This window comes from Prionailurus viverrinus, chromosome F1, assembly GCF_022837055.1.
Source record: "Prionailurus viverrinus isolate Anna chromosome F1, UM_Priviv_1.0, whole genome shotgun sequence".
Classification (NCBI taxonomy): Eukaryota; Metazoa; Chordata; class Mammalia; order Carnivora; family Felidae; genus Prionailurus; species Prionailurus viverrinus.
This window is the reverse complement of record NC_062577.1, coordinates 32,656,636-32,682,606: the sequence shown is the minus strand read 5'-3', so window position 1 is coordinate 32,682,606 and position 25,971 is coordinate 32,656,636. Positions and strand designations below refer to the sequence as shown.

The following is a 25,971-nucleotide window of genomic DNA, read 5'->3' as shown; positions in this document are numbered from 1 at the left end:
TCAGCTATCCGGGAGCCATCCAGGAGCACAGCCAGAGTCACCTCATTTGAAAAAAAGATTCTCCTAGTGCTCTTACCACTTAGGACTTCACAAGGATTTTAGGAGAACTGTGTCAGAGATGGGGTCAAAAAATAAATATTAAAACAAGAGATCATCCTAGTGCTCTTAACATTATACATGGGTTTCAGATATCCGTGCCAAGGACTGAGGGAAGAAAACAATATATATTTCCTGTTATCTCATAACCACCATCAATCAACTGGATAGGTATTCATTCAATGTATATTAAGGTTGTATTTTCTCACACCCCACGTACCACTCACCCAAGACTGCTTTTACGCCATTCCTCGGCTAACCACTTAGTCATTTCTCCGTGGACGCCCATAACACCTGTCAGTACAACCCTCTACTCTTCCTCAGGCATGGATCTCAAGTTTGTCCTTCCTCATTCTGGGAACACTTTGGCTTCTGACTCAGTCTTCCTCTTTGTCTCAGGGACGTCCTCATTCTAATTTCCACCGAAGGGTAAAGACTAACTGAGCAATGAGGAAGTACTGGGAGGCGGTGGAGTGAGTTAACTCTTTGCGCTTCGATCCTTAAGTCCCTAATACCAACACATATCTGACCTCTAAGGGTACTGGTATTGTACCATTTACCAGTTCATTTATGTAAAATGAAGAGCTTAAACAACTGCCAAAGAGGCAGAGTAGCATCCCAGGTAAGATGATGGGCTTTGCAATCATTAGGAGCCGTGTCATACCCAGTTACTAGCTATGAAACCCTCAGCAAGGCACTCATCCTCTCTAAACTTTATTTTCCTTGTCTGTAATGTGGGGACAATAATAGTTCCTACCTCACTTAACATGGTGCCTCAGTTAGGATGAATGTCAGAAAGTGTGAGCTATTGTTATTTACATGTGATTGTTATTGACATTTAAAAGTGCTTAAATGCTTGGATTTACCCTAGTCCTCACACACCTCCGGACAACTGCTGCTGCTTTCCAAACTCTGGGTGTTAACTGTACACAAAACAGAACTTCCATCTTCGCTGTAGTGGAAGAAGGAAGCCTTGTGTAAGATTGTTGTGCAAAGCTGTTGCCCTTGTGAAGCCTAAATGTCACCACCTGGTGGTAAACAGTATTTACCAGTCAAAATGACTTTGGAAGCAAATGTCGTTTGAAGGCATGGACACTTGTGTATAAGCAATTCTAGTCTCCTGGCAACGTACAGGATGGTTTTAGTTTTATTTCCTACTCTGAGTTATTTAGTCTTGAGAGGTGGGATTTGGTTGTGTCCTTTTTACATATCTTGCAAAGATTTCAGAAACTTGAGGCAAGTTATGCCCTCAATTTCAAAACGAAAGCCACTGACTACTTTCTTCCAAGACTGAAATGTATAAAATGATTTGTCTTATTTTTCTCCCTCTGCCAATTAGCAAAACTACAGATGAAAAATGTAAGGAGAGTATCCATTTACACCCTCAAGAAGACAGCGGTGTAAGTCCTCAAACTGTGCAAACAAATCAGGAGAACAGCAGGTACCTAATGTACATATTGAATTCATAACGTTGTCAATAACTCAGATAGCGAAAGTGAGAACAGGATGTGCCTAAGATGTTGCTCTGGCTGGATCACTGGGACCACCGGAGATAGAAAGTTCTTCAGGAACTGGAAATGCCTTGGTTGTTCTTTTCTTAGATTCTTGTTTCCAGGGGGTTGGGTGATGGCTGTCAGCGCTGTGCTCCGGGCACTGTTTTCTCAAAGCATTCCTGTATTTTTGTGCGCTGGTGCTATAAACCTTCGAGAAGAAGCAAGCTTTTGTTTTCTTGTGGAACGCAAGCATTTGGCACTTGGGTGTCCCCCTGGCTCCCCCTTCCCTTAAATGTACAGGATCACCTGGGGATCCTGTGGAGACTTTGCACTTACCTCCCCCTGCTTTCTGACTCCCACTGAATTCTCTGCCTCACCAGGTCTCCTAGGACTGCTCTCTCCTTCCTGTTTCCTGTCCTCCCCAACAGGGGCTTGTCACCACACCTCATTCCTGCATGCCACCTAGTCAAAGTACCAGCCTACTACCATAGCTGTTGGGTGGTCACTGTTTAGCTGTTTGCTCAGGACCGGGGTGAAAAGGGAAATTACCAAATTATGTGTACCGAAGTGGCACACAGGTAGAAGTGAATATTAGAAATCAATGGACTAAAAAGTGACTGTTTTGTAAATATAGGTATTGGAACCCAGCCTCCCCCACTGTTAGCCTATTTATGGCTGCTTTCATGCTCTAACAGCAGAATTGAGTGGAAGCTACAGAGACCAAGACTTACTATCTGGTCCTTCAGAAGAAAAATGCCAAACCCTGAACTCTATCATATGATCAGGATTTTCTCACTGTTTAGTTCCCCTGTAAGCCTTGGCTTTCCAGTCTTTTCCTAGGCCACTCTCACATTAGACACTTGTCAGTTTTGTTAAAATCTTTAATGTGTTCTCAGGGTACCTCATTTTGACTCTTGGTCTTGTCGTAAATTCAAAATTCCATTTTTTCTTTATCATACAGAGCAATTCACCCAGTCCTTGCTTCCTCTGGCTGTGCCTAAGTATCCTAAAATTTTTTTTTTTTTAATTTTTTTTTCAACGTTTTTTTTTTTTTATTTATTTTGGGACAGAGAGAGACAGAGCATGAACGGGGGAGGGGCAGAGAGAGAGGGAGACACAGAATCAGAAACAGGCTCCAGGCTCCGAGCCATCAGCCCAGAGCCCGACGCGGGGCTCGAACTCACAGACCGCGAGATCGTGACCTGGCTGAAGTCAGACGCTTAACCGACTGCGCCACCCAGGCGCCCCTAGTATCCTAAAATTCTTATTCAGATTCTTGGGTGTCTGAAACACCAGCACGAAAATGCCATAAAGGGGATTGGCCACTCCTGTAGAAAGCAGAAGCAAAAAGTATCATGTGTTTTCATCAGTTTCCTTTCTGTCCTCTTTCCCATATATCAATGTGCACTTATCTAAACTTGGCATTTTATATCTGCACACATGTCCCAAATCTTAAATTCAACATCGGACAGTAGAAGTGGCCACAGGAAAAGGCAAGGGGTCAGAGAGGCATTTTATAATCAAGACACAGGCAATTCAAATCGTTTGAACAAATATATCGGGTATGGTCAACTTTCTCCTAAATAGAAATTTGTGAATCCCTAGGTTTGTTTTCTGGCTTGTACTCACCTTGCTTTTGCTGAACAGTTTGTTTTTCATGACTGTTTATGGAAGCAAATGAAATGTGCATTGCTTTTTAAAAACTCAGTATTAGTAATTAGCTTTTTGAAGCTATAATAACCATCAGCCTGATTCTTCTCAAAAGAGCATATACCTAGAGAAGCTTGACTAGTAGATCAGTAGGATATAGAAGTCATGAGACAGGAATGGCATGATTTCCTAGGAGAGTGTTTTTTTTTTCTACTGTGATCCCAGTAGTTTGAAATGAAAAGAGCATTATTTATATCTTAACACAAATACATAGGTATAGGAACAGAAGTCAAATAATGCAGATTTTAAGATAAAATAAGACAGATAATACTATGCTTTCAGGAATACTTTACATTATGCCTCCGAGGCTCTTGGGGTGATGTACTGCTTGTCCTTTACTATGATGGAAAAGCTGGGCCAGACTGATTCATCCCTAGCCGGATTGTCACCCACTGTAAACACACAAAGTAACTGCCCACTGTGAGGGCAATGGTTGTCTTTACGAAAGTCCATTCAAAAATAATACAGAATTATACTTAAAATATCATCTGATATCTCCTCAATCCCGGCCGGTTACCCACCTAAACACTTTACCATTTTCCTTCCAATCCTATCTGCATTACTCCGCTCAGAATTCACTCACCCAAGAAGCCCTCCCAATGTGCTGTGGTCCAAAGTAATGTCTTTCTTTGGCACTCGTAGAACTTAGTGCCTATACCATTTTGAAAATAGTGTCTTTTAATAGTAATATGTGCTTATTGAAAAAGTAGAAAATACATAAAATATAAAGTATATAAAAATGACCTATAATAGCCTTCATCCAGTGGCTAGTACTCTTAAGCTTCTTCACATTTACCGGGTTATACACTGAGAATATATTGACTGTATAACATTATTCCTGGTGTGGTTTCTACCAAATAACCACCATCCCTTTATCATTAAAAACTGTATATACGCTTATATCCCGCAGTATCCAATATTTCATTTATTGTTTTTGCCCAGTAACACCAATGCATTCATTCGCTTGCTCATTCATTCTTCAAATATTTGTCACTTGTAATCTACCAATACTGTACTTATGTGTTTTCTTTCCCATGCTAAATTAACTTATGAGTAAGTTAATTTCCCCAAATTCTAAGTACAGACTTACTAAAATGAGAAGTGTACACTAAACAGTTGAGAATAAATTTATCAAAATTTCATTTATCCTCAACTTTTTGGAAACATTTTTTTACATCAAGGTGCATCTCAAATTGTGTAGACTGACTGTTGACCACCGTTTTAATAATAATACAGGAAGTCCGAAATGAATTTGTCACAAGTCTCTTTTTCAAGATTGGGTTTTTGGCCACAGTGTTCCACAGGAGCGAGGTTGATCATTTGTGGCCACATATGGCAGACAAGGAGTGACTTAGTGTCTGTACCAAACTTAGGACCCGTGCACCCGAGCCAAGTGCAAGGGCAGAGGGTGATACAGGGCAAGAGGCAGACTCCAAAGACACAGCTGCATGCTGAAGGACTTGAGAATGTTCAAAGATGACACAGGTACCAAGCGTTGGGAAGTGTCACGAGGTAGAAAGGGAACAATGATGGGGGATCAGGCGGCAGTAATAATGGGGTGTCCGGTGAGCCGATGGGCCTCAACAGGGATCTGTCCACTGGCAGAAGGACAGTCTTCCCGGCCTTGAGGAAGACGAGAGGCTTCAGCATGGGCAGGGAAGCATCTGGACATCATGGATGATACAATGATTTCTTCCAGTCTTGACGGTGTTGGGGGACGAGGACCTGTTCTCTGAGGCTGGCCCTCCTCCAAACTACCAGCTCCTGTTTGCCTTCCCCCGCCACAACATGGCTCAGAAGAGACTCAGAAACATTTGGTGTGTTATGAGGAACCTCTGTTTCTGGAATGAGGCTCTTTTTATTTAGTTGCCCAACGCTGAGAAACATTTTTCCTTTGATAAAAGCAGCAACGGGGAAAGGTCAGCTTATTCATTAATCTCTCTTATCTATTAAGTGTCTCAGCTTATGCAATACCTTCTTGTGCCCTGCACAGCAACCGCTAAAGAAGGCAATAAACACTTCTTCTGAACTCATAATTGGTGTAATACTGTCCTCATGATTATTACCGGTAAGTTCTGGGTAGTTCATTTCAGCCATGCCGTCATCTGAATAAAAATATCCTGTTATTTCAGTGTCCTACCTTGACAAAGTATATAAAGCTGGAGAACACCTCGAATTAAAATGTTGGTCGGGAAGGAAGCGATTCATTTCAACAGAATAAGATGTGAAACGCATAAAATCTCAACTGGAAGTGACCTCACAGAGATGCAAGTATGTGCACTTGAAGATGCCGAAGTGCCCCCGGAATCTAGGAAAAGCTCCCTCCTCTTAGTTTGGATTACTGTCACTCCTTCACCCTCTGTCCTTGTGCTCAAAGCACACACCATCCATTTAGGGGAAAAGACTGCCCTTGGGCTATATAAATAGCCTCACTTACTTAAAGGACAAAGGGGTTGCCTAGGATCTTGGTTTACCAGTTTGTATTTTCCTTTCTTATTTTCAAATGTCCTACTACGGAATGGGCTTATTAACGAGAATTTGAAAATCCAAAGGGAAGATGTGAAAAACAAATAAGTCACAGAGAATTACACTACTCTGTGAAACCGCTGGTAATATTTTGATTTTTCTGCTAACCTTTGATTTTTTGCTAACCTTTGTTCATGTATGTTTCTTTATACACAAGTCTTACTTAAATAGTTAGGTTTTCTGTTATAGAGCAAAATCTCCTCCTATTAGACTGAGTAAAATATAGCTATATCAGTTTTTACTTTCCTTAGAAAAAAGGATATTTCTGTTTATTAAAAATACATTAAATGTTTCTGGAGAAGAGGTTTTCAAGAGAAATATCTGAAACAATGAGTTTTGGATATTCCTAAGTTGATTTTCAAAAGCACTTTTACTCTATTCTTTACCAAAACATAAGTATTTTAAATAAAAGAATAATTTTATTATAAAAGCAACTGGCTTACTTTTGTATGGATTCAGAATACACTAAATAAACTAAGAAACTATGACTTTATGAAGTTAAAAAATTGGGGCTCCTGGGTGGCTCAGTCGGTTGAGCGTCTGACTTCAGCTCAGGTCATGATCTCACAGTTCGGGAGTTCAAGCCCCGCATTGGGCTCTGTGCTGACAGCTCAGAGCCTGGAGCCTGCTTCAGATTCTGTGTCTCCCCCTCTCTCTGCCCCTTTCCTGCTCATGCTCTGTCTCTCTCTGTCTCTGAAAAAATGAATAAACGGTAAAAAAAATTTTTTTTTTAAAAAGAAGTTAAAAAATTAATATATAAATAAGTGGTCTTGGAGTCCTTAACTAGTCCACATACTTATGGATCAAAAATTATTTGGTGTGATATTATGGGTCATGCTAATAATCTAGAAAATATCAGAATCTTCCTGGATATTTAACAATAGATTCGCATAGGACTACTGCTATCTACCGTGTAATCCTGGGTTTTAAGCTGGTTTTAGAGTGTATTCTGCCAAATTGACCTTGATAAATATAAAGAGTGAGCTGAACATCAACTTGAAGTTTTCTTTAAAATCATGGAAGATAGGGAAAAACAGAATAAGCAAAGTTAACTGACAAACCAGAAGAAAAAATTACAACTTAGATCATGGACAGGGGAAACAGGCATATTTAGAGAGTTAAAAATTCAAAAACCATCCCTCTCCATTCCCCCTCCCTGCAAAAGGGCAAAAAATATACAGCCAGCTCACCAAAAGAAGAAAGGGAGGTGACCTATGAATATATAAAAAGATCCTAGGGGCGCCTGGGTGGCGCAGTTGGTTAAGCGTCCGACTTCAGCCAGGTCACGATCTCGGGGTCCGTGAGTTCCAGCCCCGCGTCAGGCTCTGGGCTGATGGCTCGGAGCCTGGAGCCTGTTTCCGATTCTGTGTCTCCGTCTCTCTCTGCCCCTCCCCCATTCATGCTCTGTCTCTCTCTGTCCCAAAAATAAATAAAAAACGTTGGAAAAAAAAAAAAAGATCCTAAATGGCTTTGCTTAGCTGGAACATAGGGAAATCTATTACGTCTTAAGCTTCTGAAGAAGTACATTTTTTTTTTTTAACGTTTTATTTATTTTTGAGACAGGGAGAGACAGAGCATGAACAGGGGATGGTCAGAGAGAGGGAGACACAGAGTCTGAAACAGGCTCCAGGCTTTGAGCTGTCAGCACAGAGCCCGACCCGGAGCTTGAACTCACGTACCGAGAGATCATGACCTGAGCTGAAGTCGGCCGCTAAACCGACTAAGCCACCCAGGCGCCCCTGAAGAAGTACATTTTAAAGGAGGGCTAGAAAATAGTTGTTGGGGACTGGGCTGTTTTAGAATCAAAATTCCCTATCACATGAAAAAAATGTAAATTCCTTTTTTTCCACCCAGAATGAAGTAGGTCTGTGAGTATTGTGGTTAACAACTATCTGATGCCTGGGTCATTTAATTTCAAAAAATTCATGAGACTTTTTTTACCTGTACAACATTTATATAAGGGAAATACTGTATATACTAACTATGGGTAAAATACTGAATTTCAAGTTTAAAAATTTTTAAATTAAATATTTTTAAATACAAAAATTTTTAAATACAAACTTTATTTGTATTCTTGAGCAATTGTGTTAACCTCTGGCCTTATATTTTCCTTCTGAAAAGTAGGGGCTGGTCCAGCTGGTCTCCAAAGTTATTCCTAGTGATAATATTCTCTTTTTTCTCATTTGCCTTTTGTGTACATGCAAGTGTAAGGTGTACGTTAGTTTAAATCTATGACATTTAAGTAAAATGTTCTGTCTCCACCATTATAATGAGAAAGGGATAAAAGATTTTCCTTTCTAAATCTACTTGTGGACTATGGTTTGTAATATATTTACATTTTAAACCTTCCCAAGCCAAGAGGAAACAAAATGAATATGTGTTCCTTCTAAGAAATGCCTTCCTTTCTGCACTTGATTGTTTTAGAATCCCGGGGCAGGTAATGGCTTACCACAGGAATGCTCTTGCGGGTAAGAGCTAAATAAGAAGGTCAACTGAATGGCAGGTGTTTACCAGATACAAAGGGCGGTGGCACAGCCCCCAGGGCCAACATCAGCAAGATGGTTGAACCATCCTGTTTAGCCATCCTCTTTCAGGTTTTCACAAATGCCTCGTGTGTAATTCACCATGGCAGCGGAAAGCCTCTCCTGAGAGCACCCACAGGCCCATTCCTGCTGCTTACCCCCACCTCTGATCAGCACGATGGAAACAGACTAATTTAGGAGGCCAGGAATCATCCAACATTACGATTTATTTTCCAGAAGTTGGCCTGTGTTTAAAGACATCCTCACACACCTACCTCCTCCCCACTGGCCTTCACACAGTCTGAAAGGAGATGTAGCACGTAGCTCCAAACCTGGTCTACGCACAGGCATGTTCTCCATGCTCTCCTCTCCTGCACTTTAGCAGTGTGACAGAATCTCCAGGGGGAGCTGCAGAAACCATGAGCGTTTACTCCCCCGCTTCACTCAAAGCCTGGACTCTTGAGTGCCATTCCCGTCAGGGCTTCAAGAAGTTCACTGTCGACACTCTCCCTTTGAACCAAGTCACTAAAACGATCTCAAGGCTAAGGGACAGACAGCAGCTCTGCTTCGTAACACAGCTTGCAGTGCCCGATCCAGGAACGGTTTGTGTGCACACAGTTGTAGCTGATTCCTTTTAGAGGCAAACCCCACTTTGCTCCCAGTATCTTAAAATTCTCACAACAAAATCTCTCAGAGCTTCCCCAGCATTTGGTAAAGCCATGGTGGCGGAGAATTGCCAGAGACATGTTAGATGCACGAGACAGCAACCCCCATTTATTTCATTCAGTATATATAGGTTTTTATTATACACCTTACAGACACAGAACTGTCTCAGCACTGGAGCTATAGCAAGAGAACTCTATCCCTGTCTCATGGAGCTTGTCCAGAAAAATAAGGAACAGGGCTCGGGACCTCTCAGATAAATTATGTGATGCATTGCGTCAAATAAAAATAATCAATGTGAAAGTACTCAATTATATTAAGAGTGGTTTGATGAACGCCAGGTATAGAAACTTGACTGATTGAAAGTTCCAGTAAAACCCCAAGTCTTGAATCTAATCTAGTATATGACACTAAGAAACCAAACACTAGCCATATACCGTTCCACATCTTTTAAATTTTTTCACGAGAAAATGTGACTTCCAAGCCTAGAAATAAATGTGGAAGTTTTTTCAGCTTTACTGAGATACAACTGACATATATCGTTGTGTACAGATGGTTGCAAAGAGTAAGAAATAGATTATCTGTTTGCAGAAATAATGTCAACATTGAGCTGAAAAACATTTCTGTCCTATCACTCTTAACAATTCTAAGAATTTCCAGAAATGATAATTCTCCCTCATTTGAGTTTCCAGTGTCTCCTTAATTATATATACCTCCTTCAATTAAGTGTCATCATGGAATGCCTCGTTTTTACACTCCAAGATAGTAGGTAAGGTGTTGATTTTATACAACAATCCACAATTTTGTGGCCTACAGGCTGCCCCCAGAATTGAAAATCATGTTTTGGTCTGGGGAGAGGAAATGCCACGGTTTGTCCAACCCAGAATGTCTTCAGTGCATTTTGGGTACAGAATTTTAAAAATAGAGATTTCTGTAATTCCAGAATATGAATCTGAAGTGTATGCAGAGAGCTTACATGTCCTTCCCATCGTCTCATACCTTGACTCTTTGTGGTGCAGGTTTCATCAGTACCGTTCGTGCAAACAATAGCAGTTGGGTTTTTTTTTCTTTACTGATTCCAAATGTAATGTAAGACCGTAACAGAAAACTGAAAAGCACAAAGAAAATGAAACATCCATAATCCTCTCAAGTATTAGTTAATTTTGGTACGTGTCCAACTAATCTCTATTTACATGTATCACTATACTACTTTCGTTTTAATAAAGGAATACCAAAAGGCACATACTGAGCTGGAATCTGCTTTTTCCACTTACATAGGTATCATATTTTTAACATGGATTTTTTTTTTTACACTGCTCGCTGCCTAGACATTCATACCGTAAAGCCACCTATCAAAACTGCCTTCTACTTTTGCTAGACCCTTAGGATTTATTTTTCCCCCCTAAATTGTACATCTTTGGTCACAGCTCTGACGCTTTCTTTGGCATGAACCCTAAATGGAACAACTAGTGGTTTAAAAGTCATGTCCATTTGAAAACTTGACATATGGACAAGTTAACTTGAGAGCCAAAAGTTTCAGGGTGTTGGCCCCCCGATATATTTACTCACGCTGGTTGACATTTATCCTTCTTTGCCAGCTAATAGGAAGAAAATGTCACCTCCTTTTGTGTGCTCTTTTAATAAAGGTCATGTTACTTCTCCTCCTACTAGTCATACAGGTTTAATCACAACGCTACAAATAGATCTGGCTCATTCTTCATTTTCCGCTTGACTTTCCACCGAGAGATTGTTTCCCCAGAAGAGCTCTCTCCTATCAATTCCTCGCATCCCAACAATAACGGCTTTGAGTATCTCCAGGAGATTGGCAATTAATACTCCCTTGTCCTTACCTTTTTCGTGCATGTTTTTTCCTCTTCAATAAAACATTCAGTTGCTCAAGGGCAAGGGCCCCAGAGAGGTGAGGCCCGATATGCTAATGGCCCGGTGTCCTTTAATAATTCATCTCCCATCCTTTCCTTAGGGGTTGGGAGTGCGGTGGCCAAACCTTTGAGATTCTGAAATCTAGCAGGCCTTGAGAAGATCCAAGAGCAGGTGCTGAGACCCGGAAATCACAAGTATTGTCCCTAAGTATTTAGGGACACTGCCTAAATATCCCTAAACATTTAGGGATCATTTAGGGCAGTTGGATCACTGCCAACTCTTGAAACAAGGGCCCAGGGGGTCCGGACAGTCCCGAGTGCCTCAGGACACGACCGGAGCCCCGAGGGGTGCTGCCCCCACGACGACGACCCGCTGCCTGGGCTCTGGGTTTGTATTTTCAGGGCGAGGCGCTTTTCCGCTCCGGAAAAGCCACAAGGATGACCCCCCAGCTCTCGTTTCTTTTCGACCCTTCCAGATGCGGCGGGGAGCCGGCCGAGTCCCGCAAGCCGCCGGGGGCCTCGCGCAGGTGCCCAGACGGGGTCGCCGCAGGGCGCCCGCGAGGGTGGACGCAGGAGGCTGCCCACCGGGTGGGGAGACCCCAGTCTAACGGGCCCCGCCTGCAGGCCCCGCCTCCAGCCGCCTGCCGGCCCCGCCCACACTGACTGGAAGTCCCGGCACTTCCGCCCAAGCACCGCCCAGGCCACGCCCCGCGCCTGGGCGAATGACACCTGGGTACTGGGGGAATTGTTGCGTCTGGTACCGGACTCGGGAGGGTCCCTGCTCTGCGGACACTCGGGTTCCCACAGATATCCAGGAGGATGATGGCGTCCTGCGCGCGGCGCCCTTGCCGTCCCCGCCTCCCCGAGAGGCGCCTTTCTTGGCGCGTGGTCGGGATTCTTTTGGTAGCCCCAGTGCTCCTGCTCTCTCTAAACTCTGGTAAGAGCCTGGAGAGGGTGTGTCCCCTGGCTGCAAGGGGGAGCGGGTCCAAAGGCCCAAGGCCCCGGACCTTTACTTTCCTAACCTTCGGATCCTTGTTTCGCTATTGATCTGGTTGCAGTCACATCGATATAAGCAGAGACTGCATTACTCACTGTGAGGCCCCCAGTGCCATGCACACAGTGGCCGTCAAGAAATAGTTGCTAAAATCTATTGGGAGTGGCAGACACCAAGCATACTACTGATAAATATGTTGTAGCGCAGAAGTGCTCTGGAGGAAAGGAGCTTGAGTCCCTGACAGCATTTAACTGGAGGCAGGAACAGTTTTCTCTTTAAACAGGCCATGCTCTGCCACTGTGGGGCTTCTGCACTTGCTATTCCCTTAGACTTGGAGCATCCACCCCCGGCCCCTTGTGCCTAAGGCTCCTTCTTGTCCTTCACACTCAGCTGAGATGTTGCCCCCTCGGAAGGCCCCTCTCTGACCACCCCGTCTCAGGTGGACCCACACACTCCACCTCAGATCCCCCGACTGGGAGTCACCCTTGCAAACCTGTGTCTTCTGCTCTCCCCAGTAGAATGCAGAGAGCTCCTCTGTCTTGTCACACTTGTGGTTCCAGATGCCCATTTTCTGCGTCAGCATCAACACTCTTGTATACACATTAAGTACCAGAAAATGAAATAAAGGATTCAGGTGAGGCTTACAGTACCGGAGGAAGGTTCTTTAAAGCATCGTGCTTAGGATGGCCTATCCGTGGTGCCTAAGCTAAGGCAGGGGCGCCTGTCAGAGGGGCTCTGTCTTCCACTGTTTATGTAGAGTCTGCAGTGCTCACAATAGTCTTGCTTGATACTGATCATCAAACAGTTCATTTCTGTGTGGGGGGAGTGGAGTGGAGAGGGGCCAGTGGTGGTAAAAAGAAAAGAAAAAGAAGTTTTTAAAAAGGATCAAGGTTAGATTAGCCTTATAGCTAAAAGGGGAAGGAGACTCTGAATGTCATTTGGAATAGAGGAAAGAGACAACTGAAATGAACAGAGTGCAACATGGAAGGGAATAAGACTTAAAAACGAAGAAAAGGGAAATCAAGGCCAAGTGTAAGGTTCAAAGGTAAATTCATGGGGTGCCTGGGTGGCCCAGTCAGTTGAGTGTCCGACTTCAGCTCAGGTCATGATCTTACGATTCGTGAGTTTGAGTCCTGTGTCGGGCTCTGTGCTGATGGCTCAGAGCCTGGAGCCTGCTTCAGATTCTGTGTCTCCCTGACTCTCTGCCCCTCCCCTATTTGCTCTCTGTCTCTCAAAAATAAAGATTAAAAAATACATTTTTTTTAAAGGTAAAATCAGGACAGGTATGAAATTAGGGAAAGTACAGATGAGCCTTCATTATGTTGGGCAGGGAAACAGTGGGAAGGGCGTACACAGTTCAGTTTTGATGCCTCTCATCCTCTCAGGAGAAGGTGTGTAGGCAGGCAGCGTTGTGCCCGAAAGCACACCACCTCAGAGGGAGTTGGTTCCCAGCTGCATGAGATGGCAGAAGGGAACATTTGTCCAGTTTCGGGACCAGTCTCATTCTTACCCAAAGGGTCTGCTGGTTTTGTACAAAACCCACTATCTCCTGTTGTGGGTCATGTCGTTAGGTCTTTTCTTTCTCTCTAATTAAAGAAGCCAAGATCTATAAGTGCTTACATGCTAGTTTCTTAGTTTCTTTACTCTACATATTGTAATACCCAGAGGACAGTCCTTCTGGTCAGTTGCTAGGTTACAGAATACTAGGAGATAGGCAACAGAAGAAATGACATGGCCAGATCTTTCTCCAGTGCTTCAAGCTTAAAGATGGTTAGTTTCAATGTTTCAATGTCAGACGCCTGACAGCGTATTCTTCTCCATGGTGTTCTGTTTGACACCAGTGGTCCTTTGAGTGCCATGTTGTTTTGCCTTGCTACTCTGAGGGACATGCTGTGCTTGGTGTTGTGGCTGCATGGATGAATGGAGCCAGCCATGGGAACTGTTAAACACAAAAACATGTGATAGTGACTTGAGAGGTCCATGCAAAGGACGGTGCAAGGGAAGGGGAAGGGGCCCTGCCTCCCCGGGGAAGTGGAAAACGCTTGCTGGAGGAACAGTTGAGTGGATTCAGTGTAAGGAGACGAGAGTTGAACAGGGCTTGCGGGTGAGCAGGTAGGAAGGGTGTTCAGAGCAGAGGGAATGGTGTGATCAGAGGCTTAGCGATGTGACATGGCTTAGGGCATCCATGGACTGTGGAGCTACCCAGTGTGGCAGCAGGAGGACACAGAGGCGAGACAAAGGCAGAGGACTGGATCACAGAGCAGATCACTGTGACAGCAACAGGATAGTCAAGAATGAACAATCACCATCATTAAAATTCAGCATGACGTTAGCATCTGTCCTTTTAGGGCACCTTGAGCCCTTTTGTTTGACTTGGCACATGGCAAATCTAAACCAGAGTTCCTTTAATTTCTCTAGACTCAGTAGAAGATCATTTCTTGAGGACCACATTGTAGAGTGTTGGTGTAAGTGCGGGAGGGTTTCAGACGAATGTGGTGGGAAGAAGTGTTGGCAGTGGAACCATGGTGCCTCGCTGCTGGAATATGTTGGGGGGTATTTTACTTAATCCCCTTGCCTCAGTTTGCTCATCTTATGGGGTGGGGTGGGGAGAGGGTGGATAGAACCCAACTCATTGGATGCATATGAAGATTGTTAGTTAAAATGCTCTTAAAATAATGGTTGCACAAGTAGTGTTGAATGTTTGCAATTTCTAAAATTATTAGTGTCACCACTGTTGTTTGAGAAAACAGGATACAGAATCTTTCATTACTGTACTTTGGGAGAAAACAAAATCCCCAGTGTTTGGAATTCACCTTCTGTAATGTCAAAATACTGTTTCTAATAATAGCTGTAAGGGAGAAAGCGTTCATAATAAAACAAGAAAGCATAGATAGATTGACATGAAAGAAATTAAATACTCTGACAAGGGGAAATAGTTGTCACTAAACCGAAGGAAAAAGTTTGAAGACAGGCATAAAACAGCAGGGAAAAAAAAAAAAAAAACCACTATAATTTGCCGCTATCTCCGGAAGAAGTTAGCTGAGCAGAAAAGAATTTGAGTTTTGATCTGAGAGCGTATGGAACTGATGACAGTGCTCATTCAGCTCTGGCACTTGGCATTGGAAGTGCAGTGATGAATCACACATGGTCCTCAGAAGGTGACCGTCTCATAGGGAGTATGAACAATAAAGACTAACACTTTGAAGTGTTCCCTGGAAGAGGTAAATGGGACATCATGAGGATACCTAACCCAGTTTTTCGATGAGAGATGTCAAGAGCCATAAAGAGTGGCATCTCAGCGGAAGCTGAGGGATGAGTGGGTGGGAGGGACTTGGAGTCTCTCTGGTCGAAAAGTTAAATGATGCATGGGAGGTCTGGAGTGCTGGTGGCATTCAGAAATGCTAGTGGCAATGTAGATAAGACAGGGTGGTGATTTGAGCTCAAAGGAAAGGCAGAATTAGAGAGGTGGAACAGGAATTTCAGTTGTGAAAACCCTCTATCTTGTTTGCTGGGCATACGTGAGGCTGAAGAGTCAAGAGGCCACACTCTGCCTTCATAATGTTATTTGAGATAGCTTGACACTTTCCAAGTGGAGCGTGTGAACCAAAGCCCAGCACAAAGCTGATATGCAGCAAAGCCCAGCACAAAGCTATCGGATATGCAGCGAGGAAAGTTTATTTGAGAGGCAACCCAAGGAGGGGATGGGAGAACAAGCCCCAAAGCCCCCTCTCTGAGGGAGGCAAGAACAAGTTTTTTTTTTTTTTTAATCATAGGGTTGGGATTATATACATATTGATAAAACAGTGGGGAAACTTACAACTAATCATGAGGAGAGGTAGAGCATGTGCATTCAGTGACCGCAAGCATATATCCCACGTTCCCTTTGGGGTGGATACTTAGCATCAGAAGGAGGCAAAATTTAGCACCCTGGCCTCATGCAGGTATCTTAGGACAAGGAGAAGGGGCTATGGGTCTGCTCTGAGAGCCAGTATAACCTGGATTGGGTCTTGGACTCCTTATCTCGGGTAAGGAATGTATGGCCTTGCTTGTTCATCCATTGACCTTGAAACCAGGCTGCTGCAGAAAAATCTTCTGAGTTTTTTTAGTAGGGTCTGAAAAGAAACAGTAGCTGATGAGGGAGAAACAGTTCTCTGGAAGAAAAAAAAAAAGGTTTAAGCTTTGTGCTAGTTTCAACCTCATTAAGCCGATGGGGTACAGTTTCAGGGAGGCAACTGAATATATGCAGTAGGCTCCCTGGCTAGAGATAGAGGATCTCCCTGGCAGACCAGGATACAGGAGGCAGGTCTTCTCAGTGCTAATGAAGTCATGAGAGTATGCACACTCACCCCCAGAAGGATCTACAGAATGAAGTAACAAGAGTTCCTACAGGAACCCGTCGGGAACATCACATTATCTAATTAGGCGGAGAAGGAAAGGTAGCCAGAGGACAAGCTGAAAACCAGGGTGGTTTGCTATCCTGGAAACCAAGGAGAGAGCTTTTTGGGCAGGAGACAGCTAAGAGTCATCAATGGCTACACATGTTATACACAGGGTAACTGACATCACTGAGGAAGAAACTGTTAAGATGAATTTACCAAGAAGAGAGCCACCTAATGACTGAATAATTTAAGTGATTTTTATAGACTCAGAAGGGAGTGGAAAGTGAGATTACAATTGACAGGGGTAGATGCCACAGTCTGTGTTTTAAGGAAGCAAAGAAAACTAGGTTGTGTAGACGCACGAGATGTAGCGGGTAGGTCAGGTTTCACTGAGATTACAGTTTTGGTCAGAGACCATGATTTTCTGAAGGTAGTGTTTTGGGTGGAGCTGTGGGTGGGTGCTGCTGTCTGGGAGTTATTTTAATTGTTGGAAGGTTAGGGAGTGCTTGCACGATTTTTGCAAGTGTAGAGGTGAACAGTTGTCTTGATCCATAGTAGAGCACTATTTCACTTTCCTGAAACTCCTTTGGAACATTGGGGAATTTTCTGTATACTGCCTATGGTATTATATAATGGCATCTATTGTTAAAGTATAGTATTTCCGGGTAATAGTAATTACATGTAGACTATCTAGAACAAACTAAGCCAAGATACTCTTTTTCTGGAGCTGGAAATATTTAGTTTCAAAATCCCCATAGGAAAAAAATTCTGAGCAATAGAAGAAGTCTGATTATAAGAGGTATAAACCTTGTAATCAATCAACTGGTTGCCAAACTAAATTATAAACTCTGCATGTTGTTGAAAGCATGTCTTTTATAGTGCATGTTAGGAGGAAGAAATACTTCAACTTAGTTGAATAAGTTAAACAATCCAGTTGATTATTTCTTTTTCCATACAGATCACTGTCTATGAAAGTCATATTTGGAATTCTATCTTCTTTATCTGCTTTCAAGATAGTTACTGAAATTGAATGCATAAAACAGGAATACTTGTATAATTTAATCAGGGGTATGCTGTTCCTTAATCTTTTTCTTGGTGGTTCCAGGATTTCTAATGATGTTACATATTTGTATCTACAATGGAATTATGTAGCATTTTTAGCTTTTTTTTTTCCTATTGTAAAATGACTCAGGGTATTCAGTGCATGTAATGTCATTAATACAACTCTATATTAGTCCTCTTTTTAGACAATGCTTTTAATTGCTATGATTTTTTGTTTGCTTTTTGCTTTTGTTCTGATTTGGACAGTTGATTGAGGAACATTCACATATCTTGGTCAGCAGAGTGGTAATGTGGAAAACATATTGCCAGTAGGCGGATTTGAGGACATGATGTAAAGGAAATGTTGGACGGTGTTTATAGATACAATTTTAGAATTTAGGACTATGGTGTAAAAGGAGAGTAATATTTCACTTGAGTAGAGTTCTCTTGACCAGTCTCTTAATCTGAAGTAAGACGGAGATCCAGGGAGTAAGAAAGAAAAGTTTCCTCAGGGATCAAAGTACATCTGTCTCCTTTGTCCTTAGGTCCTCACCCTTACAGGAGAGGCCTCCATGTTCTTTGAGCCCTTTAGGACTTTACTGGATGTGTCTCCATCGTGTTGTTTTACATAATTGTTCTGACAGATCTGTTTGGTTTTCAAGCTCATGGTTAATTGAAAGGGAAGAGGAATTGCTGAAGTAGAAATGACACTATTCTAGGGGGAAAAAATCTCCCCTCCACTCCCCTCAAAATTCTAAAAGCATAGCAACATCATAGCTTTTCTGTAAATGGATATTGGATAAACAGCCCAGACAGCTACCTCAGGGAGTTTCTGAAGGAATGTGTGATCCACTGATCAGTAGGGGAGATGAACTTTTATTTGACATAATGCCCTAAAATGCAACATTTTTTTTTCCATGTAGGGCTATTCAGAGTAGTAAATTTTGATATTTAAGTGACATCTTTTCACTTATGAAAAGCTCAGTTCACTAACATGAAATGAAGCCTTATATTTTGAAAGACTTTAATGCATATTTATTTTGAGCTATGAAATATGTAATGCTTATTTAATAATCACTTGTTACTATAGCATTTCTTAAGCATCCACTGGGTACAGAGTATACTAGAAAAAGAAGGCGTAAGTTGCCTGACCTCTAGGAACTCTCCTGAGAGAGACTGAACCTGAAGTGACAAGTTATCATTAGTTTGTTTCAGATCATGGGAGAGTAATCAGAGCAGAGTGCTATATGCTATAGAAAGCTTCTTAGAGGAGGAGCGAGGTGGTTTTTTTTTTTGTTTTTTTTTTTTAGCGTTTATTTATTTTTGAGACAGAGAAACAGAGCATGAACGGGGGAGGGTCAGAGAGAGAGAGAGGAAGGCACAGAATCTGAAACAGGCTCCAGGCTCTGAGCTGTCAGCACAGAGCCCGACGCGGGGCTTGAACTCAAAAACCGTGAGATCATGACCTGAGCCGAAGTCGGCCGCTTAACCGACTGAGCCACCCAGGCGCCCCAAGGAAGAGCGAGTTTTGAAATGAATTTAGATAAAAGTGGGGAAGGTTGCCTATCTGTATATATTTTAAGAACATGAACATTAATTTTGTCTTTTCAGTTTTATTGTTGAATGTAAATTCAGCTTGTTCCCCATCAAATCAAAAGCTAATAGGCGGTTATTTAACGCAAGCAAGGCACACATCTTACATACTCCCACTAAGTGGGCAAAAGCATGGAAGAATCATTAAAATCTTGCAAAGATCTTTCCCTTTTTTATTCTATTACCTACCTGCTGCCAGACCAGAGCCTTGGCTGGTGAAAGAGATAAATACTTCATTTTCATATTCTCATTGTCTTATCACTAGATGCCTGTGGTGAACCACCAAAATTCGAAACAATGAAGCTCAAGGGTAAACCTAAAAAATATTATGAGGTTGGAGAGAAAATATATTATGAGTGTCTTCCAGGACGCATTACTGTGTTTCCCGTCATGGCTTATTGTGAGCAGAATCACTCGTGGTTCCCTCTCCAAGAAGCTTGTATGAGTAAGTAAACAAAACAACGTATATGTATATATATTGTTTTCTCTAGAGATTTTTACAAATATTAGGGTCCATTTTCCACTACCGCAATTTTTCTCATGTGAAAAATTAGTTTCAGATAGCAATATTTTTTCCAGAATTTGATAAATCTCCAGGGGATCTTTTTCTTGGCAATAATTGTTTACCTGGTTGAGTGTGAATTTTTAAGTTTGCATAACAGCTAGGTATAGAAAATAATATTGTGTTAGCTGCAGAGAGTCGTGCAGAATTTTGACCTTGATTTAAATCTGTTCTGAAATTGGCATTAAAGTTTTTTTTCAATCTTATTTCAGAAAAAGAATGCGATAGGCTATCACTTCAACATGGTGAAGTTGTTGCCCCAAATAAAACCTTTTCGTTTGATCACGAAGCTCACTTTTATTGTGATGAGGGGTAAGTTGCTCCTTAGAGAAAATCAGTTGAATGTCACTAATTCCATTTTTGTTTTGTTTCGTAAGCGTTCCCATAAAGTTTATTTCATTATTTTGTATGTGACAACTCACATTTATAGCCAAACAACTCTTGGGCTTTTTATGGAGACTGAAAAGATGCATAATTAATTCAAGGAAATTTATATTGAAGTGAAGCAAAATTGTCTAATACTATAGCTAATAATAAGTTTATTGTAAGCACCAAAAATGTAGTAATCATGGTGACTTTATTCTTGACCAAGTACATCCTATTTAAAATGCCAACTCTCAGGTTTGAAGGAGGACGTACAGAAATGTTGTGTTCTTAAAGTCCTCTATTTTTTTCTTTACTTACATTGTCTGCTTGTTCTATCCATTATTGTGAATTGGGTAGTGAGGCTTCCAACTACTGTTGTAGAAATGCCTATTATGTAGAAATGTGTATTGTTTTGTCCAATTCTGTCAGTTTTTGCTTCAGATGTTTTGACGGCCTGCATCAGGTGGCATAAATGTTTACAATTGTGACATCTTCTTGTTGCATGAACCCTTATTAATTAGTAACATATAATATCCTTTGTCTCTGGTAACCTTTTTTAATTTAAAGTCTACTTGGTGTGATATTAGTATAGCCAACCATACTCTCTTTTGGTTACTATTTGCTGAAATATCTTATTTAGTCCATTTACTTTCAACCTGTTTTCATCTTTGGATCTCAAGTCTCTTATACATAGCATATGGTGTGATCATGTGTTTTTATCTATTCTACCAATCTCTGTCTTTTGATTGGAGAGTTTTAATCCACTTAAGTTTGAAGTAATGACTGATAAGGAGAGGAATTACTTCTGTCATTGTGCTATTTGTTTTCAGTATGCCGTACAGCTTGTTTTGGCCCTCATCTCCTGCATTACTGTCTTCTTTGTTTATTTGACTTTTTCTGGTAAACTGTTCTTATTCCTTTCTCATTTCCTTTTGTCTATATCCTATGGCTGTTTTTTTGTGGTTACCATGGAGATTACATTTAACATCCTAAAGTTAAAACATTCTAATTTGAATTTATACCAGTTTAACTTCATAACATACAAAAACTTTTATCCTTTATAACTCCATCCCCACCCCATTTGGTTGTTTATTACACAAAAGTACATCTTTATACATCATGTGTGCCATAACATAAACTAATAGTTCTTATAAATTAGTCCTTTCAGTTATGTAGAAAACAAGATTTGGTGTTAAAAACAAAGTTACAGTAATACTATGTTTTACACTGCTGGTTTCTTTTTTTTCTTTTAAATGCACTAGTCTCTTAAGTTATAAAGAAAATAAAAATTGCAATTATAAGCCATTGTTACAATAATACAAGCTGTAATAATTTCCCATGTATTTACCTTTAGTGTGATATTTATCTCTCCTTATGGCTCAAAGCTACTTTCTAGTATTCCTTCGTTTCATCTTGCAGGACTCCCTTGAGAATTTATTTCTTGCAGGGAATGTCTAGTGGTCACTAACTCCTTCAGCTTTTGCGTATCTATCAAGTCTTAGTTTCTCCTTCACTTTTTTTTTTCAGAAATACACATTTAACCTTTATTTTTTTTAATATGAAATTTATTGTGAAATTGGTTTCTATACAATACCCAGTACTCTTCCCAACATCCCCTTCACTTTTGAAAGACAGCTTTGCTGGATAGAGGATTCTTGGTTGACAGTTTTTTTTCTTCTAGCACTTTTTGAGTATATTGTCCCACTGTCTTCTGGCCACCAAAGCTTCTGATAAGAAATCTGCTGATGGTCTTATTAAGGATCCCTTGTATGATGACTCACTTCTGTCGTCCTTCTTTTGAAGATTCTCTCTTTGTCTTTGTCTTTTGAAAGTTTGAGTGTTATGTGTCTTAGTTACTCTTTGAGTTCACTTTACCTGGAAGTTTTTGAGCTTCTTGGATGTTTATATTTATGTCTCTTTTTCTTTAATTTTATTTATTTATTTTGAGAAAGAGAGAGAGAGAGAGAGAGAGAGAATATGTGTGCTAGAACAGGGGAGGGGCAATAAGAAAGAGAATCCCAAGGGCTTCATGCTGTCAGCCCAGAGCCCAACATAGGGCTCGATCCCATGAACCATGAGATCATGACCTGAGCCAAAATCAAGAGTTGGAGGTTTAACTGACTGAGCCACCCAGGCACCCCCAATATATTCATGTCTTTCATTAAATTTGGGAAGTTGTCGGCCATCACTTATTCAGATGTTCTCTCTGCCTCTGTCTGTCTCTCTTCTCCTTCTGGGACTCCCACAATATGTATGTTGGTCCACTTGATGGTGTCCCACGGGTCCCATATGTTCTGCTCACTTTTCTTCACTCTTTTTTCTTTCTTTTCCTCAGACTCAATAATTCCCATTGTTCTGTCTCCATGTCCACTAATTTCTCCTGCTGCTCAAATCTGCATTCAATTCCTCTAGTGAATTTTTCATATCCCAGTTATTTTATTTTTATGTTCCAGAATTTATTTTTTATTTCTTTTTAGGGTTTCTGTCACCCCATTGACATCTCCATTTTGATCATGCATGATTTTCTTGACTTTCTCCAGTTCTTCCTTAGTTTTTTGAGCATGTAAAAATAGTTATTTTGAAGTCTTTGTCTAGTAAATCTGCCATCAGGTCTTTTGGGGGAACAGTTTTCGTTTATTTATTTTTTTCTTTTCAGTGTTCCAAACTCTCCCGTTTCTTTGTATATCTTGTGATTTTTTGTGGAATACTGGACATTTGAATCTAATAATGTGGGCACTCTGTAAACCAGATTCTTCCCTTTCCCCAGGGCCAGTTGTTTTATGTTATTGTTCATGTGTTTTTTTTGTTTTGTTTTGTTTTGTTTTTGAGTGTTGTACAATATCTCTGTTGAAGACCAGCCTGAAATTTAAACCGAAGGCCTTCTCAGTCTTTTCTCAGCCTTTCCCTGGCCATGCACATTCACTTTTTAACTTTATTCACATATTAAGATGTTTCTGAATAATCTTTAATGTCTGGCTCCTGAGAGGGGAAAAATGAAAAATGATATGGGGATCAAAGAGCACTGGCTGTTTAAATCCCCTGGAAGTCACTTCAGCCAATTAGGAAGGGGCTTAAAAGGGTTAGGAGTTGACTACATCTCTGTGACCAGAACCAGAATTCAGTGATAAGAGCACAGATCCCTGCTATTCAGAGGACGGGGCCCTTTTTGCCCACCCTTGATCCCCCAAACTGCTTCCAAGCTGCTCCAGGAATATGTGCACAGCTGCCTGCTGGGGGTCAGGGATGGGTACCTGACACTGTGCTAAGATGAAATCGACTGAAATCAATGGAGTTTACCTGTCCAAGTCTTTCCTGGGAAGTTGCAAGCCATCAACAGACTCCAGAGTTCCACAGTAGTCACCCTTGACAGATTCTGCCATTGCAGTTGTTGCCCAGTTGGGGAGACAGGTTCTTCGCACTTCCCACTCTGCCATTTTCCTAGAATTCTCCCCCAAACACTCTAATATAGAGAAAAGGCAACCGCATCCATGTATAGACATTTTCACTGACTACTTTTTTCACTTGATCAAGAAAACATACTGGAATATCCAGTCAGTAGTTTTAGAGAGAGAGAGCCTGCTAGGCAGTTTGAGGGATGCCGAAAGTTTAAGACCTATTCTTTCCTCCAAGAAGTTATAGCCTTGTTGAGAAACACAATGTATACAGAGAGGTGTCAAAGCAAAATAATTAATGAGAAGTAGCAAATAAATAAAATTATTCATGATTGTTACAAAAAAGTCGAGCAGAAGAGAGTACTGTGAATTTAAATCATGAGAGAAAATTTCATTATGTAGTATTCCTGAGCTATTCCCAGAAAAATATTCTTCCCTAAAAGTATTAAAGGGGCTGAAAACTACCCAGCACTCACTATGTACCAGATGCTAACTCATCTAATCCTTAAAACAATCCCATGGAATATTTACTATTATCCCCTTTTCATAGATGAGGACTCTGAGCAAGAGAAACATTAAAGGACTTGCCTGGGCTCAAACAGAAAGTGAGTCATGGAACTGGGACTCAGATCCAGGCAGGCAAGCTCTAGGGCCTAATGTCTCTACTCAGTTGCTTTCACTGAGAAGAATGGAGTGAGCATAGACATAGAAATGGATGTGTAATGTGGTTGCTGGAGATGACAGACAGACCAGACTGACAGGTACGACAGAGTTATTTCACAATCTTCTGGCTTTTGGTCAGTGAGCATTCACCTGGGGAAACTCTATTTCATTAAGTGCAGATATGGTTAGCGCTTTCACGGTATAATGTTGTTTAAGAAACTTCTCCCTCAGACTACTATAGTGCAGAAACGCAACTGTATTGAAATTTTCATTATTATGCACATCTTGTTAACTAATAGAGAAAACAGTAAGTTTTTCTTTTCTCATTTAGTTATTACTTAGTTGGGCAACAAGTTATAGTTTGTAACCTTCGTGGAAATGACGTGTATTGGAGTGATAACCCCCCACAATGTAAAAGTAAGTAAATTTTCAGTTTAGAATTTAGACTAGCGAGCCTCAGTCTTTTTTGACCTCATATCCCCTTTAAGCTTTTAAATTGTCAAAGATCCCAAAGAGATTTTTTTTTATGTGGGCTGTGTTTATTGATATTCATTATATTGGAAGAAAAACTGAGAAGTTTGGGAAATAATTATATATTCATTCCTGTTTAAGAACAGTAAGCTCAATACATGTTAATGTATGTAGCATATTTTTATGAAAAATAATTTTCTGAAACAAAGGCTGAAAATAATGCCTTTTTTTTTTTTACATTTTTGCAAATCTCTTTAATATCTGGCTTACAGAAGGACGTCTGGATTCAGTCTGTTGTGAAAGCTCACAATTTGTAGCTTGGAAAATTTCACCGTACATTCATAAGGATGTAAAGAAAGACAATATCTTGGTATTGTTGTGAATCACCCATTTAGCAAATGGGTATATTTAAATATTATAAAGAATTTCTCAAATAGCAGTGAATTTTATTTTTAATCACAAGCATTTTTTCTCATTACATTTTCAGTAATGAGACTAGAACGAAACTTAGCATGGCCTTCTAAAGTAATAATAGGTATTTCATAGAGGTATTTGAGAAAAAGAGTTTTGTTTTGAAAGTTCATTTGTATATGGCTTGAATTGGGGATAATAATACATTTTCTCATAGAAGCCTAAATAAACAGCTTGTAGAAATCATGTTAATGAATTTACTGAAGGCAGTTCATAGGACTTTACAATGCTATCTTGACACTTTTCCTTTGGCCCTGTCTTGCCTCTTTGTATTTCCTTTTTAAGAGATTTACTGTCAACCGCCTGCAAAAATAAATAACGGAAAATACAGCAATAGCCACAGAACTATATTTGAATATAATGAATTAATAACTTACAGTTGTAATCCTTCACAAGGATCAGACGAATTTTCACTTGTTGGAGACAGCAAACTTATTTGTGTTGGGAATAACAAGTGGAGTAGTGACCCTCCTCAGTGTAAAGGTAATGATGTTTCCATTTATTTCCTTCTTCATTTGTTAATTGTAAGTTTGGAAACAGTTTGTAAATGGTTTTATCTGTAAGTAAGGAAAACAGTCATATGTGCTTCCTCCTCCTGTTAAATTGACTCCCAACGTAGATTAATATAGAGAAAGTCAAATCAGTTTTACAGAGCTACCCACCCCCCATTTCACACGTTCTCAGAATTCTAGTTCACACATTGTGAACCACTGCGTATATGGCATGAGTTAGGAATTTTTGGCTTGAAAGAACTCAAAAATTCAACATATACTGTCTTAAAAATAAGAAATCTTTTCTTATATTACAAGATGTCTGAGAGTTCTGGCTGGACAGTAAATTATAAAAGACTAACCCTCTCACAGCCAAGATAGATAAGCTCTGTACAAAACATAATTAAAAAACGGGATCGCCTGGGTGGCTCAGTCGGTTGAGCGCCGACTTCAGCTCAGGTCATGATGTCACGGTCCGTGGGTTCGAGCCCTGCATCAGGCTCTGTGCTGACAGCTCAGAGCCTGGAGACTGCTTTGGATTCTGTGTCTCCCTCTCTCTCTGTGTCTCCACTCACGCTCTGTCTCCCTCTGTCTCAAAAATAAATAAACATTAAAAAAATTAAAATAAATAAAATAAAAAACAATGATTAAGACACTG

The 25,971-nt window shown here is 40.8% G+C and overlaps 2 protein-coding genes and 2 long non-coding RNA genes across 9 annotated transcripts in view; 2 read left to right on the top strand and 2 right to left on the bottom strand.

Moving 5' to 3' along the window:
* Positions 1–6,255, top strand: part of CR1L (complement C3b/C4b receptor 1 like) — a 66,824-nt gene extending 60,569 nt beyond the window's left edge. Inside the window, exons 18-19 of the mRNA XM_047841161.1 lie at positions 1,436–1,537; positions 5,432–6,255. Coding sequence (XP_047697117.1) covers positions 1,436–1,537; positions 5,432–5,444 — 115 coding nt within the window. The 3' untranslated portion in view covers positions 5,445–6,255. The remainder of the gene's footprint in view (positions 1–1,435; positions 1,538–5,431) is intronic.
* A 2,301-nt stretch (positions 6,256–8,556) lies between these two features.
* LOC125155675 (uncharacterized) lies at positions 8,557–11,516 on the bottom strand. The gene is made up of 2 exons (XR_007148303.1): positions 10,861–11,516; positions 8,557–10,118 (listed from the first exon to the last, which is right to left on the bottom strand). It is a non-coding gene; the product is annotated as an uncharacterized LOC125155675 (long non-coding RNA).
* A 93-nt stretch (positions 11,517–11,609) lies between these two features.
* LOC125155674 (membrane cofactor protein-like) overlaps positions 11,610–25,971 on the top strand; it is a 32,984-nt gene continuing 18,622 nt past the window's right edge. For 2 of the 6 annotated variants that reach the window (XM_047841172.1, XM_047841171.1), the window contains exons 1-5: positions 11,611–11,827; positions 19,163–19,342; positions 19,672–19,771; positions 24,212–24,297; positions 25,108–25,305. In XM_047841172.1, the coding sequence (XP_047697128.1) occupies positions 11,710–11,827; positions 19,163–19,342; positions 19,672–19,771; positions 24,212–24,297; positions 25,108–25,305 (682 nt within the window). In that variant the 5' untranslated portion in view covers positions 11,611–11,709. Of the gene's footprint in view, positions 11,828–12,746; positions 12,930–13,605; positions 13,655–19,162; positions 19,343–19,671; positions 19,772–24,211; positions 24,298–25,107; positions 25,306–25,971 lie in introns of those variants that run through there. The other 4 variants (XM_047841174.1, XM_047841177.1, XM_047841176.1 and 1 more) reach the window with 4 other exon arrangements.
* LOC125155676 (uncharacterized) lies at positions 15,893–25,329 on the bottom strand. The gene is made up of 3 exons (XR_007148304.1): positions 25,200–25,329; positions 19,087–19,213; positions 15,893–15,996 (listed from the first exon to the last, which is right to left on the bottom strand). It is a non-coding gene; the product is annotated as an uncharacterized LOC125155676 (long non-coding RNA).